The sequence below is a fragment of the Xenopus tropicalis genome, chromosome 2 (assembly GCF_000004195.4).
Source record: "Xenopus tropicalis strain Nigerian chromosome 2, UCB_Xtro_10.0, whole genome shotgun sequence".
NCBI lineage: Eukaryota > Metazoa > Chordata > Amphibia > Anura > Pipidae > Xenopus > Xenopus tropicalis.
The window spans coordinates 90,977,051-90,998,485 of NC_030678.2; the positions used below are offsets into that span (position 1 = coordinate 90,977,051).

The 21,435-nt window shown below is 37.5% G+C and overlaps 1 protein-coding gene across 1 annotated transcript; it reads left to right on the forward strand.

Moving 5' to 3' along the window:
* Positions 1 to 925: 925 nt before the first annotated feature.
* hpcal4 (hippocalcin like 4) lies at positions 926 to 18,058 on the forward strand (the record flags this gene model as incomplete). Its single annotated transcript, NM_001079330.1, is given in 4 exon segments — positions 926 to 990; positions 9,212 to 9,378; positions 11,658 to 11,873; positions 14,967 to 18,058. Coding segments are annotated over 3 exon segments (576 nt in total). The 3' UTR covers positions 15,165 to 18,058.
* Between the last annotated feature and the right edge of the window lie 3,377 nt (positions 18,059 to 21,435).

A 21,435-nucleotide genomic window follows, 5' to 3' on the forward strand; every position in this document is an offset into this window, starting at 1 on the left:
TTGTAGATGTGGCTGGTGGGGGTCAGCTTTGGGGACGTTTCCTGCAGATTCTTTCTCCATTTAATGTTTTTGCCAAACTTGCTCTGGTTACTTGAACTATACATTCTATATGTAGTACTCTGGAGTATTTTCTCTATGTATTTTATGGTAAGACATAATCATTGGCTTAATATTAGCTGGAACTAATATCATTCCCATCAATCTTTAACACAATTATAATGGAGATGGTTTTCCAGGTTAGGCTTGCACAGCCACATTTTCATGAACAACATACAATTCAGACCCATTTTACATTTGCCTGACGAAGATCCATGAACTATGAGCAAGTATACGCCACTGCCAATAATACAGAGAAACTCAAGTTGAATATATCTGGTTTATTATGGGTCTTTGTGTATTTTTTGGGTTTATTTCCATGTATTATTCATATGTAATGTACACTACATATTTAAAAATAGCTGCTTAAGAAATCTGCATAGGTTTGCATCATCGAGTATGCATTTATGTATATTTCTTGTCTTTTCTGTGACATCTACAGATCTGTGACAAAAATAACATGTCCTGTATATATCTGCATGAATTTGTGTTTTTCTCTTATTTCATTCCTTCAGAGCACAGCATCTTAGTGCCATGGCTACTGTTTCTATGGAAACCCTATGTGGAGCTTGTTTTACATCCCTAGACATTTTCTTACTAACTGGCCTCCTCTGCTACCACTAGCCAAATCTGTCCCCTGTGACACACAGTGGCATCCTGAGCCACACGGACATTTCACCTTGTTAACATACCTCCCCACCAATGGCACAAACCAGTGTATATGGGAGGGTGGGACTATGCAAATAAGGTGTGACAGGCAAACATCGTGATCTGGGTTTTGCTTACTGCCCCCCAAAAACATCTCACTGTGAGCAAGTGACACAGCTAGAAAAAACAGGAGCAAGACAGCAGGACCATCACAGAGAATCCAGAGGTATATCATTCAACGTTAAGGTACAGTATATATGCTTTTGCTTTGTATTAATAAGGTGGCCCTAAACAGAGTATTCTCTTTAGAGAGCAGACTTTACAGTGATATGCTTTGTATAGTAGCCCAACCTGCTAGTCTAGGAGATGATTTCCATGGCTGGAACAATTTTAGGACATCAAGACCAATTATCCCTCATGCAAGGCTGTATCTAGCTGGGCTTTTGTTTAAATTATTATTCTCTCTCTGTTTTGTGTCCAGCTCCTCTTACTAATGGCAGAGGAAGGGGCATTACAGTTCTGTAAATGTGTTTTCTGTGTCGACTTCAAAAGACCTTTCAGCAAGAACAGGTGATTGTAGAACGCAGTGTCATTTAGTGTGTGCCTCGAGCTTTTTGTGTAATTGCGCAGGTCTAATAATTCACATCTGTGTAGTATTGGTAAAATTGCAACTGGAACATAATCTGACTTTAACACTTCTCTTGCTAGTGGTTTCTTGCATAATGATTTCCAAATCCCAGATATTTATGCAAACAGTAAGATGCAGTCTTTTTATGTATGGATGTCAGAGCATACAAGAGTCGTGGCATTACATAGATGGAAATTGTTCATCAGCCAGATACAAATATGTATAGTGGGACACAAATATACAGTGTTAGAAAAATAATATATATATATTACTATATAACCTATGAATACTGTGAATCACTGACCCAATTTCCATTTCAGTTTAGTATACCCATCATCAAACCGTGCACATTTCAGATTCCTACTTTACATGCTTGAGATCCATGAAGCAAGATCCTGTGTTTGCCTTAAATATGTACTTTATTTTTAGGGTGGATATTACAATAAAGAGCATAATGAGAGAAAAGTAAGGGAAATATACAGACTCTCAGAGTGCACTCTGGGAGTCCTATGTGTACCAGGCAGCAGTTGCCATAGTAACCACCTCAGCACCAGCTCACACTTACACAGGATGGAAAATGGTGATATTCGTTCAGCAATGAGAGGAAGAGACAAAGAGAGAAACTGTTAGGACAAGCAGCCATGAACAATGAACCTCCACTAGCAGCCTGACACACATATACTGAAAGACACAACAATATCCCAGTGGTCTATAAACACAGATGTACAATAACATAAACATATACGTACAGGAATATTGCTATTAACATCCTCTCAGGCACAATAGTGGCATATTGATTTTTTTCCATTAACATACCATAAAATAGTGAAATATATATGTACACAAGTATATTATCATATTAACTTACAGGAATCCAGCTTATCATTGCTTACATCTTCAAGCAGAGTGTCAGGTGATGATAGCAAATCCGTAAAGGCAAAGGGCAAGCATTATGTTAAAGGGAAGAAAATATCTGTTAAAATGTTTAATCCAATCACACACATCATCATATGCCATTGTAACACTTGTGTGTTAAGCGCAGATTTTGTAATTGTACCATGCTACAGTAACCAATGTTTTTTTTTAAAGATATCTGATTAAAAGCTATTCTTTACATCATCATCTGTTTTGCCTTCAGCATAAGCTTGTACATGCAAAACCATTGATCTGTTGAAGTGGTTCAGGCATAAGAAAAAATAACAAAGCTATCAATACTATAGCTCAAGTACAATAACTTCTGAATTAAACAACAGGTAGGACTGACAGATATTAATCAGTTGGAAGAGTTATTTATTCATGACTGACACTACACACAAACCATATCAATCTGTATATCCACAATGGAAAAAGCAAAGTCAAAACTACTGACTGGCAGTTTCAGTAAATATTTCTTTCTGATCATGAGGACCACACAAAATGCCACAAGGCATCATGAAATTTTGAGTAAGTCACTAAGAGATGTAATAAAGTACATGGCAGATTGAAAAAGGCCATAGAAATGTCTTCATTTATGCTCTTATTTGGCAAGAATTACAGAAAATTAGTGTGACTCCAATCCAGTGCACCCAGTTTACCCATATAGGTGCAACACCTTTCAGGCCTACACTGTGTCTTTACCTCCTGCAGCCCAAGAACAAGATTACAAGGTCCAACAAGGACTCTATAGTGTATGCCAGGATGAGTTTTCTAAACTAGTTCAACCCTTAGTAGCTAATTTACTAAGCCAGTGCATAATAAAAGCACAAATCACCGTTTTTGATCTACAATGCACTGAAAGTGTTTTTTCTTATAGTATCTGTATAATAAGCCCATGGTAAATTTCAAACAAGTTCCAGTGCAGGAATATTGCAAATTATTAAGCAATAATTTCAGAAGCGAAGGGCAGGATACCCAATTTTTAACATTAATTCAGCACATATTAGGACTTACATAGTTAAGTTAAACTTTATGTATACTGAACATACCTATTGTTATAAAGGGAATATATGTATGTTATGGTTTTTTTTTATTTTTTTGAACAATACAGGCCAAACTCTAAAACTGAAAGCCCCATAGATAACTGCTTAATGTTATTGTGCCCCTTACCTTGCAGGCTTGTACCCATTTATGACAAGATTAGTAACCAGTGCAAATCTGTCCACCATTAGTTTATGATGCAGTATTTCTTCTGGGAAAGAAAGTTGCATCATGGGTAAAAAACTGTCCAATTAGACTTTTTTTTACACTACTTAAGTAAATGATCCATCATGTATGATGTTAGTTCAAAGGTCATACATGGGCCAAGCTGGCACCTCAGCCCCTTCTGACCAAGTCTGCAGTTTAATGGTCCTTAGGAGAGCCTGTCTAATAGAGTCAGAATCAGTCAGATATCAGTCAGGTTTGAAATGCCATCATGTAAGGGCTGCAAAGGCTTGCTATTGCGGTCTTCATCAGATGGGTCTCCATAGGCTCGCAGTATAATGCAGTGTGTGGGTGGGAAAGGATTGGCCAAGGATTTGCTTGTTTGGAGACCTTGCCAAACCCTTTAGAAAACATGTTTCCTTTAGAGAAAATTATTATACGAACATTTTTAAAAATGAATTTCCTATTTAGAGCCTTATGCTATTCTAATCTCCTTCATTGCAGGGTTAGGTTTCAACACATTCAGTACCTTCCTTTGCAAGCTGACAATTAGCAGTGCTGTCTCACATATATAGCACAAAGCCTTATTTTTAAAGGAAATGCTGCATTCTGAGGTTAATACTATTTGTGAATCAAGAATATAGTGTAAATTAGTGGTTTTCTTCTATTACTGTTAGCTAGGAGAGTTGTGTGTTTCTCATACAGTTAGGGGATGATGAGTTAAAGGACAAGGCAACGCAAAATATAATTTTTTGTCTAATAAAAGAAAACAAATTCTAAGCAGCTTTGCAATATACATTTATTACAAATTTGTTATGATTTTTGAGTTATTTGTATATATAATTGCTATTAGAAGCAGTGTTTGCCTGTCCTTTCTATTCTCTGTCCTGGTGGCTCTGACTGTTGAAACAATGTAACACAAGCCAGCAGACTGACAGACCTGCCTTTCTGGAGGAGACTGACAGTTGTAACATTGTTTAAAAAGTAACAACCAGGAGTTCAGCAAATGCTGCTTTCAATAGCAATTACATTTACAAATAACTTTTAAAGTGCTACAAATGTTTAATTATTTCATATTGGAAAACTGCTTAGAATTATGTTTTCTTTTATTATGCAAAAAATTATTTTTGGGGTTGACATGTCCTTTAAACATGCATGCCAAAAGCTAAAACCTGTGGCAGCAATGGTGGTTACCAACTGACTGTGAAAGATTGAATTTTAGTGTTGGGCAGAATATAATATTTCTTGGAACCCCACATCAGAGGGCTCACCTGGCACAAAAGGGCATATATTGTTGGATATTTTCTATATATCCTTGAGGGCTGTTCAAAATGTGAATGATCTCAGAATCCAACCAGTGGATGAAGGCTGTTAGGAGATGTTTTTCTCACCTCAGATGTGTTCCAGATTCCCTTCTATTACCGGTAGCCTCCTTTTTAACCTACAGCCTCTTATTCAAAGCTAAGGAAATAAGCAGAGCTCTGGCTGCATCACAGTTGGGGTTTTGTTTTACTGAGTATCTGCTTAAACAATGCTCTTCTCACTTGCAGGTCTGGACTGAGACTCAAACTAGGCTCTGGCATTTCAAGTACCCAGACATCCAAACAGCCCCCCACAGGCCCAACAAACAGTGAATTTCTATGACATCTTGGCCTCTGGCATATGCAATAATCTACAGATTTTCAGGCCTTCTCAATTGTTATTGTTTCTAAAAGAAATATTTTGCACTAACCACCTGACTTTACCCCAATTATATCTAGAGAGTGGAGCAGTGTGCCAAATAGTAAATCCATATTTTCTTGAATTTATAATGAGCTTCAAAACTGCGGGTGTTTTTCTGCACTTTGCTCTTTATTGTGTTACTAGTTTCACAGATAGGGTTGCCATTTGGCTGATATTAGGCCTGGCCGGTAAAAATGTTGCTTGATGCCAATGTTATTAATAGGGAAAAACATAAAAATATAGGAAGGCCGGTATTTGTTTCCAGAAAAGGTGGCAACCCTAATTATTGGCCCCTGGGTCAAAGATATGCTCATTTGGCAAACTAGCTGAACTTTTTCCTGTATATAATACTTACATTTAAAATGTGAAGTGTAATTATCAGTAATATAAAAAACAATTTTTTTATGTCACTTATATGAGTAGAAAAATCCATAAATGATAATCTCAGGTTTTGATTCGGTATGATGAGTGCACAAAGGTAAATTTTTCTGTTTATCTTACAGATCGATACCATGCAAGGTGGTATTTAAAGGACAAAGAAAGCCTTATTGTTTGTGTCAGATTACATCCTCATCTGTAAAAAATCCCCTTCACTTTGTAGCATGCTGGTACCCATTGCAGTGCCATGCTAGCACATCAGGTACCTCAGAAACCTTGACCCCACATGTGCATTAAAACCTCTAATGGGTAGTGTACCCTGCTACCCATTAAAGACCTTAAGGGCAGTGGCACACAGGGAAATGAGTCGTCCTGTAATGAAGGCAAAACAAAGCGACGCGTATGCCATCCCATAAGTGATTTAAATTCTTGTGGGTGGGATGGCATTGTGGGGAGATTAGTCGCCTGTGGTAACGAAGAAGTCGCGGGGCAACTAATCTCCCCGTGTGCCACTGCCCTAAAGTGCATGCAGGAAAGTGAGTCTCAGCAATACCTAACCTGCAGGCATGGTGCCGCTGTGGTGGAGAGTTTTTTAAAGAAATGTCATGCCGGATGTCTACAACAGTAAGGGACTGCAGTCACTGGGGGGTACCCTGTAAAAAAAAATTAGGTTTCTTTGTCCATTAATGAAAAAGGCTCTGGTTTTTTTTTGCCTGTTTTTCTATACCTAATGTGTTTTCCTCTATTATCAGCATGATAATGAACAAATGTTTCATAATTGGCACCAGACATTAAACACAAGTTCTAAATTCTAAAATTAAGTAATAGAAGGTAAAGGTATAAGATCTATTATCTGGAAACCTGTCATCCAGAAAGCTCTGAATTACGAAAAGTCCATCTCCCATAGACTCCATTATAAGCAAATAATCCACATTTTTAAAAATGATTTTCTTTTTCTCGGTGATAATAAAACGGTACCTTGTAATTGATCCCAACTAAGATATAATTACTGTTTATGGGAGACAAAAATATTCCATTGGGTTTATTTAAAACAAAGTAGACAAAGTATGGAGATCCAAATTACAGAAAGACCCCTCATCTGGGAAACCTTAGATCACTAGCATTCTTAATAACAGGTCCCATACCTGTAATAACAGAAGTATAATACTACTTACTGAACCAATTTATAAATTAGAAGTACAGGTATAGGATCACTTATCCGGAAACCCATTATCCAGAAAGTTCAGAATTACGGAAAGGCCATCTCCCATAGACTCCATTATAAGCAAATAATTCTAATTTTTAAAAATTATTCCTTTGTTTCTATAATAATAAAACAGTACCTTGTACTTGATCCCAACTTAGATATAATTAATCCTTATTGGAAGCACAACAATCCTATTGGGTTTAATTAATGTTTTAATAATTTTTTGGTGGAGTTAAGTTATGGAGATCCAAATTACATAAAGATCTCTTATATGGAAAACCCCAGGTCCCGAGCATTCTGGACAACAGGTCCCATACCTGTACAAGGTTTAGAACCTCTCCTACTTTGGGATAAAAGGTACTGAACCTTAAATATATACAGATACGTACATACTTAAAATCTCTTCCCCAAAGCAAGTTAAGATCACTATCAGATTTTGAGAAATGAATTCTTCTGGGAGAGAGAAGGAAAAAAGGTCTGCAAGGATCTATAACCTTTTAAAGAGACCCAAAGAGTGGACAAAAATCCCTGCAATGGAGAAATGGGAAAAATGTCTAAATAAAAATGTTCCTATTAAAGATTGGCAACAAGCAATAACCAGAACTCAGAGATATATGACATCCATAACACACCAAGAGAACTTTTACAAAATTTTATACAATTGGTACCTAACCATAAAAAATTGTCACAGATTTATCCAGGGATTGTTAATACTTGCTGGAGATGTAACAAAGAAATAGGAGATATGTTATACATATGGCGGTCCTCTTCTACCATCCAGTCCTTCTGGACTTCAGCATTTTCTCTGATATCGAATTACATCTCACGAGATGGTGTTATTAAACATTTATGACAAAATGCCTAACAAAGCTCTGGAAATAGTAATTTTTCAATTATCAAATACAGTCAGACTTTTAATTGCTAGAAATTGGAAAAAACAGGAGGCTCCAAACATTTCCCAGCTGATGAGAGAAATTGGCAGTAATATAGAATATTGGCAATTCCAAGAAATATTCGGAAAGAAGATTCATACAGGAAGCTCAAAAAAAGTGGAAGAACATTTCAGGTGTCGATACTCTATAGTTATGTGTGATGTGTCTGAGGTTTTTTTTTGTTTTTTCTTTTGGTTTGGTTTCTATTTGTTAAATTACGATGTTTTACTTTTCTCTCTGCAGATATTGATAAAGTAAGCTGTGTAGTTATTATGGTTTACATGTATTGTAAAAACTAATAAAAAGTACATTGAAAAAATAGAGGTACTGAATCTGAAGAATAACCCAGCAGGCCCAGACTAGGATTCAAAACAGGCATTTCAGGTACACAGAGGCTCAAACAGTCCACCTTCAAATTAATTTTTAGTATGGCATAGACATTGATATCCTGAGACAATTTGCAATTGGTTTTCATTTTTGAATTTTTGGTGTTTTTTTTAGTTATTTAACTTTTTGTTCAGCGGCTCTTCAGTGGAATTTCAGCAGCTATCTAGGATATAGGATATTGTTTACCTTAGCAACCAGGCAGTGATTTGAACAAGAGACAGGAATATGAATAGGACAGGAAATGAATATAAAGATAAGGAATAAAGAGTAACAATACTAATAAAATTGTAAGCTCAAGAGCAATAGTTTTTTCACTGCTGGGGTCAGTGACCCCCATTTGAAAGCTGGGAAGATGGCAGGCTGGGAAGAGGAAGGCAAATAATTTAAAAACAATAAAAAAAAATAATGAAAACCAATTGCGAAGTTCTAGGAATAGGATTTTCTATAACATACTAAAAGCTAACTTAAAGGTGAACACCCCATTTAATAGTGGCTGACAATGGAATCTTACACCAGACCCTTTGGCATTTGCTATAATCCACAGATTTGGGCATGCACACCAGCTAATCTATCTATAACAAGACAGGCTATGGCTTTTCTTTTTCATTCATGATCTAGCATTAGATGCGGTTAGGTTGCTATAAGGGCCAGTTCAAATAAAGGAAACTCAATTCTCAAATCAAAGATGGGCGTAACTGTCTACAGAGCAGGCCCTAGGGTATATGGTAACCTGCGAACATTCATTTAGTGGTTGCTCCTCAACAATGAAAAAATATATATTCTTTTTGCTTTATTGTATGTATAAATAAAGTAAAAGAATGGTCAAGCTAGAGTCCATGTAGCAACTCTTTGCAGATGCACAGAGGAAAAAATTCAAAGAGCAGCTTTAGTTGTCTTTAAGGTGTGCATGACCTTTATCCTTATACTTGTAATTTTCACTGCCTGTGCTTTTATTAGCATTTAATACTATGGTTAATGTGTAAGCTCCTTGTGCTTGTATACTTTCAATGGACCTCTAGTTTTGGTTGTAACTGTTTTTACTTAAGATGTCATATACTCAGATTAATTTTCAGAAATTGGTGTCTCTCTCAGAAGCAATGGGGAAACCAAACAGCAAGCTGGCACCTGAGATGCTGCAAGACCTGGTTCAGAGCACAGAGTTCAGTGAGCAGGAGCTAAAGCACTGGTACAAAGGGTTCTTAAAGGACTGTCCATCAGGCATCCTCAATCTACAAGAGTTTCAGCAACTCTACATTAAGGTATCTTCATCTCAACTCATGTTCATTGCAGTCATGAGAAAAGGCAGGCATTTCATTGCCAACTCTTTGATACTTGAAGACATCTTTAAAAATGGTAATCCCGCTGTATGTGTTGCATAAATTATGTACTGCTGAAAGTACAGAATCAGACATAATATGTATGTAAGAATTTGAAATTTAATTTTTCTTGTTTGCTGTTCTCTAGTGTGTTTTGACACAGTTGACTCTGCCACACCCTTGGTAGAATCCACAGTTACTGAATGATCATTTGAGATATATATATATATATATTTGATGTACCTTACCATATCTAAATACCCATACCAATATATATATTTTATGTGTAGTGAGAAACTTGGGCAACAGGTGAAAATAAAAGTAGACCTCCACATTAAGTAACCACCAGAGGTCGCTGTGTGATATGCAAATAAATGGAATATATAAATAATGTAAAAAACTGATATAGGTTACTTTTATATTTATACAAAAAAGATGTAGAATACTTGGCAACAGTTTAAATGAGATTCTTGTTTCATTAAAATTATTTTAATAAGATTATTATTAGTGTGCCCATTTTTTGCACTTTTCACCTGACCCCTAGTAGTCAGATCCCAGCTTCCTCAGGCTTTCCTCTCAGTTTCTCTGACATTCTGTCTCTCAGTTACTTGGTCTCAGCTCCCTCTGCTCCTTGCAGTGGCAATCAGCACCCCCAAAAGGTATCCTTCCTGCTCTGAGAGGCCCTTACACCTTTTCCATACAATTAAAAACATTTCCACAGGACAGCCTTTCAGTGGAAAGTGATCTCCAATATGTATATATATATATAAAATACTGCAGAAGGAGCCAGCACTCACAGGACTTTAGATCAATCAAAAGAAAATAAATAGAGCTTTTCAAATCAAGTGATGAAGCATGGTTTTTTATTCGTCCGACGTTTCAGTTCCAAACTGGAACTTTCATCAAACGTCGGACGAATAAAAAACCATGCTTCATCACTTGATTTGAAAAGCTCTATTTATTTTCTTTTGATTGATCTAAAGTCCTGTGAGTGCTGGCTCCTTCTGCAGTATTTTGTATTCTTTTTTTGCATTAGCACCCGGGCATTCGACTCAATGTAAGTGGAGTGCTACCTTTTGTTGGATTATATATATATATATATATATAAATATATATAAAACAGTCCACACGACAGCACCACACTCCAAAATCTGCTGCTCTGCAGCTGCCCCTGTGCACGGGATATCACATAAATATCAAAATAAAACAGCCAGCACCAAGGGTCTTTGTATTTCAAAAAATCTCTTGTGTATTATAATTGCATGTACAACCGACGTTTCGGTCCCAAAAGGGTCCCAAAAGGGACCGAAACGTCGGTTGTACATGCAATTATAATACACAAGAGATTTTTTGAAATACAAAGACCCTTGGTGCTGGCTGTTTTATTTTGATATAAATATATATATATATAGGCATAGATACACTTACATCATGAATGCAATAGTAAATGACCCATATGGAGCTTCATACTTTTGTAAATGCTCCCTTAAAATTCTGTGTTATCCATGCATCTAGAATAATTGAGGCCATCTAGAATAATTGTATGCCAATACAAGTAAAGTGTTGTTTTAATTTATGTTTCACCCAAGCAAATCATTCCTTGTTAAATCAGATATGCTACTGCCAACTGTCACTAGAGAATGCTACCCCCTTCTTGTGTGCCCATCCTTCAGTCCACTTGTTTATTTATAGCATAATGGTGAAGTCATGACAATGCATTACCAGTACACTTGCTTAGTTCTAAGAATAATACAGTAAGCATATAGTGCCATGGTGATAGTGAATTGTTTCTGGCTAGCAGCTGTTTCCCAGGGCCATCTCATACCCTGATGATTTAGCAATTAATAGGGATCCTGTATTGTAAAGCTACACGTGTAGTGGCAGTGGTAAAGGTGGCCAACATAGTGCAAACATAGATATGTGCTATCAGTCTGTATGACCATTACTCTGTGGGGCTACCACTTATTTATTCAAACAACCAGCATTCAGTATCAGAAAATGAGTATCCCAAATAAGCTCCTTGGCAGTGGGTCATTGCATCCTACCATTACAGTGCAATTGCAACAAATTGGCTGTGATGCAGGAAAGATTATTTCTTAATGATATAAGGCAAAAAGTAGCCCTATTTCCTATTTAGATAAGTGTTAGTTATTTTTTTTATATGTTTTTCTTTTCATAACAGATAATGTAATTCCCTCTCTTCCGTAAACTGTTCTTTTCAGTTCTTCCCATATGGCGATGCCTCTAAATTTGCTCAACATGCCTTCCGCACATTTGACAAGAATGGAGATGGAACAATTGATTTCCGGGAATTTATTTGTGCTTTAAGTGTCACCTCACGGGGAAGCTTTGAGCAGAAACTCAACTGGGCCTTTGAGATGTATGATCTGGATGGAGATGGCAAGATCACACGACTGGAGATGCTGGAAATAATAGAGGTATTATGAAATACCTTACAGGAGAGAGGGAGTTCAAATAGCATTCAGGAAGTTAGAACTGTAAGCCATAAGGAGATGAAAGGGAGTTGAGGAAGACAATAAGGGGCAGATAGAACAAAGAGGAAGAAAGTTTCAATGAAATCAATGTATGCTTATTACTTTTCTCCAGTATATTATTTGCATCACAGAAAATGCCACTTTTGAAAAATTTTCTGCCTCTGTAATTATAGATCTGTCTCTAGAAAAGTAGTATACCAGAAAGCTGACACTCCTTCAGTATCTAGTAACAGGGCTTCCATCATAGCCACGTCTGCCTGCACTTGGGTGGAGACAATGCTTCCAGGTGCAAGCAAAGTAGCAGGGTGGTGCCAGCGTAAGGGTTGATTCTTGGCCTACATTTTTCCACAGGCCAAGAATCAGCCCTGTTTAGCATTAGCCATTGTGCCTCCATGGCTTATAGCACTCATGGGCTTATAGCACTGCCTGTACTGTCCTAAATTTTAGTGGGTGGGTAAATAGGCAAAACTGTCTAAACTGTCTCCCAGTAATTTAGGGCAGCTTCAGGTTTTCTCTGACAGTTAAAATACACTGTGGAAAAACTGCCCTATGTGCTATTAGCCACAATTAGCTTGTACAGTAATGGGTATATAGATATATACACACAGCATGCACTCGTAAGTAATGGTACATTGGCTTCTATGAACAATAACTCCAGATCCTAAATACATTATACAGTAAGTGGCAGAAGCAGTGGTACATACCTAATGGTAGACTCAAGAATAGAAACCCTGTATTAGGGTGAAGACACACAGAGCTACTAGTAGCAGGTACTTTTCACAGCTACATGAGACAATGTTGATCATTTACTGATAACTGTCTCTATGTGTTTTAGCAAAGGTAATTCTCAGTATTGTCTATGGCAGGGTATTTTCTGGAGTTTAGTAGATGTGACAAGTAGCTGCTACTAAGCTGCTCTGTGTGTCTTCGCCCTTATGCAACTTGGGTCATATTTACAGTACATTGAGTAGAAGAAATAATAGATTATCTAAAAGCAGTTCTATTGTGACATGCTGGCTCTTTCTCAAAAGCTCAGAAAGCTCTTTCTAAAAGCTCATAATCAGCTGGCAGATTCTCCAAACTGCTGGTTTGGTCCTGCTTCTGAGGTCTCCTGTGTAATTCATGGGTAATGTCCTATAAGTTTAAACAGAGCTCTATGATTTCCAGCACAGATAAATAAAAATAAATGTGTTACTAGGATGTGCTAAACAAATTGCTCTTGAGGTTTTATAGTTACAAAATATAATTTGTTAATCCATACTAATAGCTCAGTTGTGGTTTGTGGGTATGGCTTTTAGGGGTGCATATATTTTTCAGTCAAAATAATTTGCTCAACTAGAATTCCTGTAGACAGCGTGTTATAAGCACAAAGAAAACCAAATATTGTGCTTGTCCTGATTCCCAGTAAGTCTGTACCATGTGACTTAAAAATGACTGAAGTATTTTAAGATGGTTTTGTGATTGCTTTCTTAACCCCAGTATAAAAGAGGCCTCTGCTGTGACTTTCTTCACCGATAATGAAAAGCCCCATGCTGCTAAAAATGTGTAGTTTCAGATATTCTGTATTACTATGTATTACCACGTAGATATCTAGAATGATGTTTTATAGGATGCACTCTGACGATAGTCTGGCCCAAAAATATATATATAATATAAAATATGACTTTATTATATATATATTGTGACATGCTGTCTGCCTGTACATGTAATTATGTAATTTTGGGGGGAAATTAGCTATGGTAGGCAGGTAAGAAGAGGATCAGGAGCATAGTGGCAGGGACATCACTTCTTTTCACAAAAAAACACAGGTTTATTTCGGGCACCCTCCTCCCAACATAAATATCACCATCCCTCTCGCATTCATGAACACTCGGGCTACTCAATCAGCCCTGCTGTCTCTCCCCTCCTGGGATACCAGCTCACCAGCATCTGGCACACTTTGGCTTTTCACTAAGCCTTGTCGTTCCTGCACTCATACACATGTTCACGGTTCCCTCTGCTCCTTGCAGTGGCAGGCAGCACCCCCAGCTCCTTTGGGAGTACCTCACACAGTCAGGCAACCTTCCTGCCTTGCGCTGACCTCTGAGAGACCTTTCTCTAGGTGACCCTTCACTTATATTCAACACTTCTCTGGGTTCTCACTTGGTTAAGGCTCCCACCACTCCTTGCAGCGGCAGGCAGCACCCCCAGCCCCTCTGGGAGTTCCCCACACAGGCAGGCAGCCTTCCTGCTCTGTGCCCTGCTCTGAGACCTTTCACATGGTTACAGCTCCCTCTGCTCCTTGCAGTGGCAGGCAGCACCCCCAGCTCCTCTGGGAGTTCCTAAAACAGCCTTCCTGCCCTGTGCCCTGCTCTGAGAGTGAACCCCTCTCTGTGAGTCAACAACTCTGAGTCCCCCAACCCTCAACCTCTGTGTAACCACACAGCTCTTTTAACTGCTGCTCACCCGCAGCCTAATCATGCAGCTACCTACAGCTGGCCAACTGAAAATACTAAACGGAGTAAGGAATGAAGGACCTATCCTACTCACCCTCCATTTACTCCTTTCTCATCTATCCAGCTTTTTCTAAGCCACTGACATGAAATCAGCATTTTTCCTGGTACTAATTTTATCCCACCTTTAATACTGGTGGAAAATACACCAAACCATGTTCTTATTCTTTGCATCTCTCACAATATATATATATAGTGTATATATATATATATATATATATATATATATATATATATATATATATATATATATATATATATATATATATATAAGAGCCAATATATATATATGAGAGCCAACCATTTGTCCTTGGGCCTGATTATATTAAGAAACTGCTGATGACATACAAGCAATTCTGTGTAGCCCTTAGAAGGTCTGGGGGCAATACAAATCCCAGGAAGAACTGTATGTGTCTCACAGGCCTCAAGCTGGACAGCCTTGCTCTGCAGATTTTTGAGATACTAAGAGTCATGGTGCACATTGTTAGCCCCTACAAAACTGGTTCTGGCATTAAATTTCATTTTTCCATCTTTCCTGCCACAGGCTATCTATAAAATGGTTGGTACTGTGATTATGATGCGAATGAATCAGGATGGTCTCACCCCACAACAAAGAGTTGACAAAATCTTTGCAAAGATGGACAAAGACAGAGATGACCAGATCACCTTGGAAGAATTTAAGGAAGCAGCAAAAAGCGACCCCTCTATAGTGCTGCTTCTTCAATGTGACATGCAGAAATAGCACTCATTGAGCCCCAGCAATTCCTGAGAGCTCCCTGCATGCATGTCACTACCTTCCCAGTTCCACAGCGTACAGGTCCTTCCACCTGTCTCTCACGCTGGACTGCCCCATCATGTGAGATCAACCTGACAATGCGACTATTTGCAAATCAGGATTCAGAATCCAAAATCTTGTTACATGAAGTATATGCATAGAAAAATATGTAATACCATTGCAGGGCAGTTTGGTTCATTCTTTTTTTTGTTTTCCTGCTAATATTTTTTGGATTTGCAATAAGGTTGTTGGTTGTTTGAAGATCATGCACTTTTTTTTTAAAGGCGCTATACCTTATGATGGAATACCTATGCTGCCACACTTTTACTCTCTTTTACTCTATACAGGCTATAAGAGAACATAAGGAGCTGTCCCTGGTATGAATAGTTTTACTTAACTTATATGCTTTGTTTGACTTGCCATGCTGCAATATATATATATATAGTCATTAAAAAAAAGTGCCACAGCTGGAGATCCTGGGTACAAATGACTTAGCTTGTTGCTACAGGCTCACATATGTATATATATATATATATATATATATATATGTCAGCTCCTGCTTCTCCTGTTAGGTTGTGCAATCTCTATTCTAACACTAAACAAGGGAAGCCATAAGGATGGTTGTGGCAAGTCGGTATAAGACAATGGTAGCTCAGACTACACTAAAGTCTAGGGAAAAAGCTAAAGGAAAATATCTATTTATTCACCTCTTAATATTTACATTAGACAAATACAAAGAAAATATAAAATGAAAGTATAGTGCCCTTTAAAATAATTAAAAACTGATACATTAACTGATCATTTAGAGGGCATTTTCTGGTCATTCATGAACAGTTAATGGGCAATTAACAGATTTAAAAATAAAACTTGAAGAATGGTTTTGATTAAAATTTCACAATATTTTGCAATACTGTATATTTGTTTACGTGTTTGCCTGAAGGCTAAAGATCTCATTTCACTGCTTAAGATTAGTGCATTGTGTAATATATAAATTGCCAGCTTCAGCAAGTCAGTGAGTGCCTATCGTTTAGACAAAGGGATCTGACTGAAGACAAAGGAAAAGATAATGTTATGCCTGTAATATATAAAATATTTGGCTTGTTATGTATATGGTGACAGCGTTATATTTATATGGTGTTTGGACTCTACACATTACATTGTTACAGTGCTATGGATAAACACATTGCGCATTTATGTATATGGCTTTATATGATTTACACAAGGCTTTCCATCTGATCTATGCAGTGCATTGTATGTTACTGATACAGTGCTGTATATGTTAAAATAAGGCTGCCAGTGATATAGAACCTTGCATGTGATACGTAGTGTCCTAGCTATGCATGATGATAATGCATAGTGCAGTGCTTTGCTGCTGCATAACCATACAGTGTCTCACCAGTTCAGTATATTTGTGACATTTTGTGTAAATTATCTGTGCTACTTTATTCAATATTATTAACAGTGCTTTGCATTTTACACAGCGTGGGGCTCATTTATAAAAGTGCTAAGCACTGTCTGTATATTGTTCAAAAATATGATGTTTTTTAGAACACTTAACACTATGTTGGGTGGAAGTGGGAAACTATGTGTTCTACAGGGGAACCCACAGTCAGCTTAAAGAAATTTGCAGTGAATTATTATTCTTTCCCTCAGATACTTCTGGAAATGCAGCTTGAGGGTCACATAGAATGAGATTTGGGGTAAATATTATTTACTAATGTTCTTTATAAAGTTAAGCTGGCCATACACAAGGCGATATAAGCTGCTCATTCGTTCAGAATGAGTTGGCAGCTTATTGGCCCATGTATGGGGGCTTCTCAAAGGCCTCTTTGATTGATACACAGGTCGATAAAAGCTGCCAACTTATTCTGAAGGGGGCAAGTCAGAAGCTTGTTTTGGCCTGGGCATCCCCTCCATGTATGGGCTTCTCGAAGGCCTACTTGATTAATACCACAATGGATGGTATTGGTTCTGTATTAGTCTAATTAGCCCTAAATTTCTTAGTGGTGTAAATGGCATAATTTTTGGCACACCAAGGCAAGGGTTAAAAAAATGGCACAGCATTAGCACACATTTCATTAGTTGATTGATTACATGATTAGGTGCAAAGTACAAGGAAGCCCATATGGAGAACCCTAGAATTGGTATATTAGACTTTTTAGGGCCCTGTACAGGGATACTATTGAGGATAGATCATACAGTATAAAAGAAATCTGCAGCTTTGTTGGGATTGGTAGGAGACTGCAGCTGTATCAATATTTATGTGCTGCTTTGCTTGGGTAGTGTATGGGATGCTGGATGAGACACCAGCGCTGATTTTCCTTGCAGTGCCAGCAGATTTTGTTTATTAACAGAACCAAACTATTCTTCAATTATTCATTGCTGACCCCCCCTCCCCCTTCAAAAATGAAGTAGTAATCTACTATCATTGCCAGGGCAGTCTAACTAAATAGAAATTTCTGATTAGTATTATGTACTGTATGTAGTAAATAGCATCAGAAAGCAATTAGCCATTTAAATTGCATCAGGATACATTTGTGATAGGTATGAAGATAGAAGCGTGTGGGCTCAAGATTGTTCAATGTACCTGCTAATATATGGTTTGGGGACTTCTTGTCAGATAATATAGTATAAAACATTGACATTTAAGCTGCAGAATTACATTACTGATATGAAATAACCTTACATCACCCTGAGAGTGTCAAGTATACACAAGTGCTCCTAGTAAGCCTAGGGTCAGGCTGCCCCTAGCAATATCCCTGAGGGCATAATACTAGATCTTCTCCTGCTCTGTGTGTCTGATCTGTACAAGTGGACTTTGTCTATTTTTCTATCTGAAAATAAAATAACTGACAAAATAAGCTGTGTGTGTGTTTATTTTTAAAAACACATCAAAATACTATATATACTTCTCATCACTACACACTAGCCCTTGAATTGCCCAAACCAAATATTTTTCAGATTAACATAAGACTGACACAAATCATAATGTAATGATCTCTTCAAAGAAAGACTGATAAGGAAACCTAGGGACTCACAGATTTTATTTCTCAATAGTATTGCTCTTAAAATCCTTACTACTGGTGACCAATATTAGCGGTGCAAATGCTAAATGCAGCAAAAGGGCTAAAGCATATGAATATTCACATACTGTATATGAATGAATCATCAGTCTTCAATGGTAAGACGAAAACAATTAGGCATATTTACTAACATAGGAATTTTCACTTTGCCAATACGCAAGTCATAATTTCATGGCAAAAAAGTCAAAAAATTATTGCATAATAATGCTGGCATATTTTCCAAATGGTATTGAATTAAAAAACAATAAAACAATTTCATACATGGAGGATATGATGTACAGGTAGATAATGAGATGGTAAAATGGCTGCTGTTTCTCTGCTGTTCTCTGAACTTGGCAATGAGGGTACCTAACGTTTTGGCAGAAACAATGACTTACTCCATTGGGTGGCAATTTTTTGGGATTAAAGGCTTTTAGTGGTGTATCATGGTCAGCCAGGAACCCCCCTGCTTTATAAATTGTCCCTTACCTACCTCCCAGCCGAAGTGTGTCCTAAGCAGCATTATATTCTCCTTCTGCCCACCAACTTTCAACGGAATGGAAAGGGGCAGGGAGGAGAAATTATATGGCAGAAATGCAGCCGTACAGGTCCTCACTGCCACAGGCTCCATCATGGTAAGGTATGGTATGTGTATGGTACTAACGCCAGTGAAACCTTCTAATTTACAAAAGCCCTGTGTACACGCATGCATTTTAGCTCCACCCAGCATACACATACTGTATCTGTCTGTTTGTTTACACTAGACTCCTGAAAGTTACCACACTAGAGAATATTTTTTTCCCCGTTTTCCAAATTTTCCAGACTTATTAACCTTAATTTACATTTTGGTACATAACCTTTAACACCTCTATGCCTCTGGAAAAGGAATCTTGCATGTCCTGGAGAACAGCTGGTTCCACAGGGTTTCTCCTCCTCCCCCGACCCCAAGGCTTGATATACACCAGTGTCACATACTCAGTGTATACATGACATTTATACCCTGGCCTGACATGGTAGAACTGTGGATTTGTACTAGATATCACACATGCAATTACACAAGTGTACTTTCTGCCAGAAACCCATATATATACAGTATATATAGTACCCACAAAGAGTTATTTTAGTTCTGCTGGCGGTATTTTAGTTCTGCTGAACCTTACTATTGCTCGGTGACCTATCAATCAACAGAAAACCATTCAAAGACTTTTTTGAATATTTCACCTGCTCCCATAGAAAGTGATCTGTAACGATCTTAGGGGATATCCTATATATCACCAATCCCAGTCATAACAAAATATTTCTATCTCTCACTCAGGGTTAGTGTTAGGGTATATCCTCGTTATATATATATATGTGGGATGCCTAAAATATGACCTTACTGGACCACATCTCCAGGCATCAGACAGCCTTCAGACACTATCCCTTTTGTTATGCAACACTCACGTTTTTAGCTGGGGTCTGTAGAGCATTAAAAAAATTGTTTGTGAGGCTATCCAAAGCCAGGGACTATCACCCACCTCTTTCACTTTGGTTCTATAAGTTCTATATGTATATTTTATATATTACATATTTAAGCTTGTATTACAAGCTTATATATATGATTTCCAAAGAAAATAGGTTTTTGAGTTTGCAAGTTACAGAAACGCTAGAGCAAAAACAACAAATGAAAAAAACAAAACAAAACAGCTCTTTATGCAACTTAGCTCTCACCTACCTCAAACATGTGTTTTAAAAAGATAAGGAATGCTCAGTTACCTGGTGAAGAACAACAGGATGATTTAACAATTTTGTCAGAGTTTGTGGGATTCAAATCTGCCTGTTCTTTTGTCAGCACAATAATACATATCATTTTTCAGTTTTTACATAACCCAGGGTGCAATTTAGATGCAATTTATAATGTTACATCTACATTTCTGCAGACTTATTAACCTCATGGGAATTTACTGAAACATTGTCTGTGGTACTTAATTAACTTCATGTGCTTTACATAAGGAATTTGTAATGACAGGAAAGATTAGTAAGCCTCTGCCACTGTATCTTTTGCAACTTGCCACAGTCCTTCTTCCAGCAAAGTATGGGTGGAACTATATTTGTGGAACAATTAGGCATATTTAAAGCAATATATACATTTTGTGTTATAAATCTAATTTGCCCTTTTGTTTTCAATTGCCATTGAACTCAGGTTGCCATTCCAAACATATATATGCCCAGAACAAGCTATCTGCATAAATAAGCAGGAGGATTAGGTGCCATCTGTTTTAAATTGTTTTACCTCTAGGCATGTTACAGATACATACAAACAGTATTTTCCAGCAGTTTCAGTACTTTCCAAAATAGGCCAATCAATCTAAATGTGCAAAATTTCAACCCCCCTCATGCTTTCTAAGAAAGGTGAATCCAACAGTTTGGCAACCTCTGTGTTATAGCAGAATAGGCAGTCAATTTCCACGAGTTCTGCTATAGAGGACTTCCACTATAACTCACACATTCTGCATTCAGCAAGGAAACAGTCAGTCAAGATGGGGATCTTTAAGACAGTTCCACCTAGCAGGAACCAAGCACCTTTGCATAATATTGTATTTATAAGGTTTTAAACAAAGCTAATAATATTTCTTTATTATTACCTGAAAAGATTGTGGGCATTCCTATGCATGTATCAGTATCACCTAAAAGATAAGCAGAGGGTATATAAATGATTGTAGTCTTGCACGATTTAAAACCTAAGAAGAATCAGTAAATGGCATGGGCATTATTTGTTGTTTGTGTGTGTGTGTGTGTGTGTGTGTTTGTTCTTATGAAGAAGAGGCCGGCATCCCAGGAGACAAGAATTTGTGTAGATAAGCCAGAATCTCCAGGGGAAGTCTAGCAAGATCCTTGGAATGCACATGTTCCCCATTTTAGGGGAAGTCTGACTCTGACTAGCTCTTTATGGAAGCAGATCTCTTGATGGATTCTGTGCACACACTCCATGACATCACAAAATCTACATCCATTTAGTTCATTAGTACAGGTATAGGACCCATTATCCAGAATGCTTGGGACCAAGGGTATTCCGGATAAGGGGTCTTTCCGTAATTTGGATCTCAATACCTTAAGTCTACTAAAAAATCAATAAAACATTAATTAAACCCAATAGGATTGTTTTGCATCCAATAAGGATTATTTATATCTTAGTT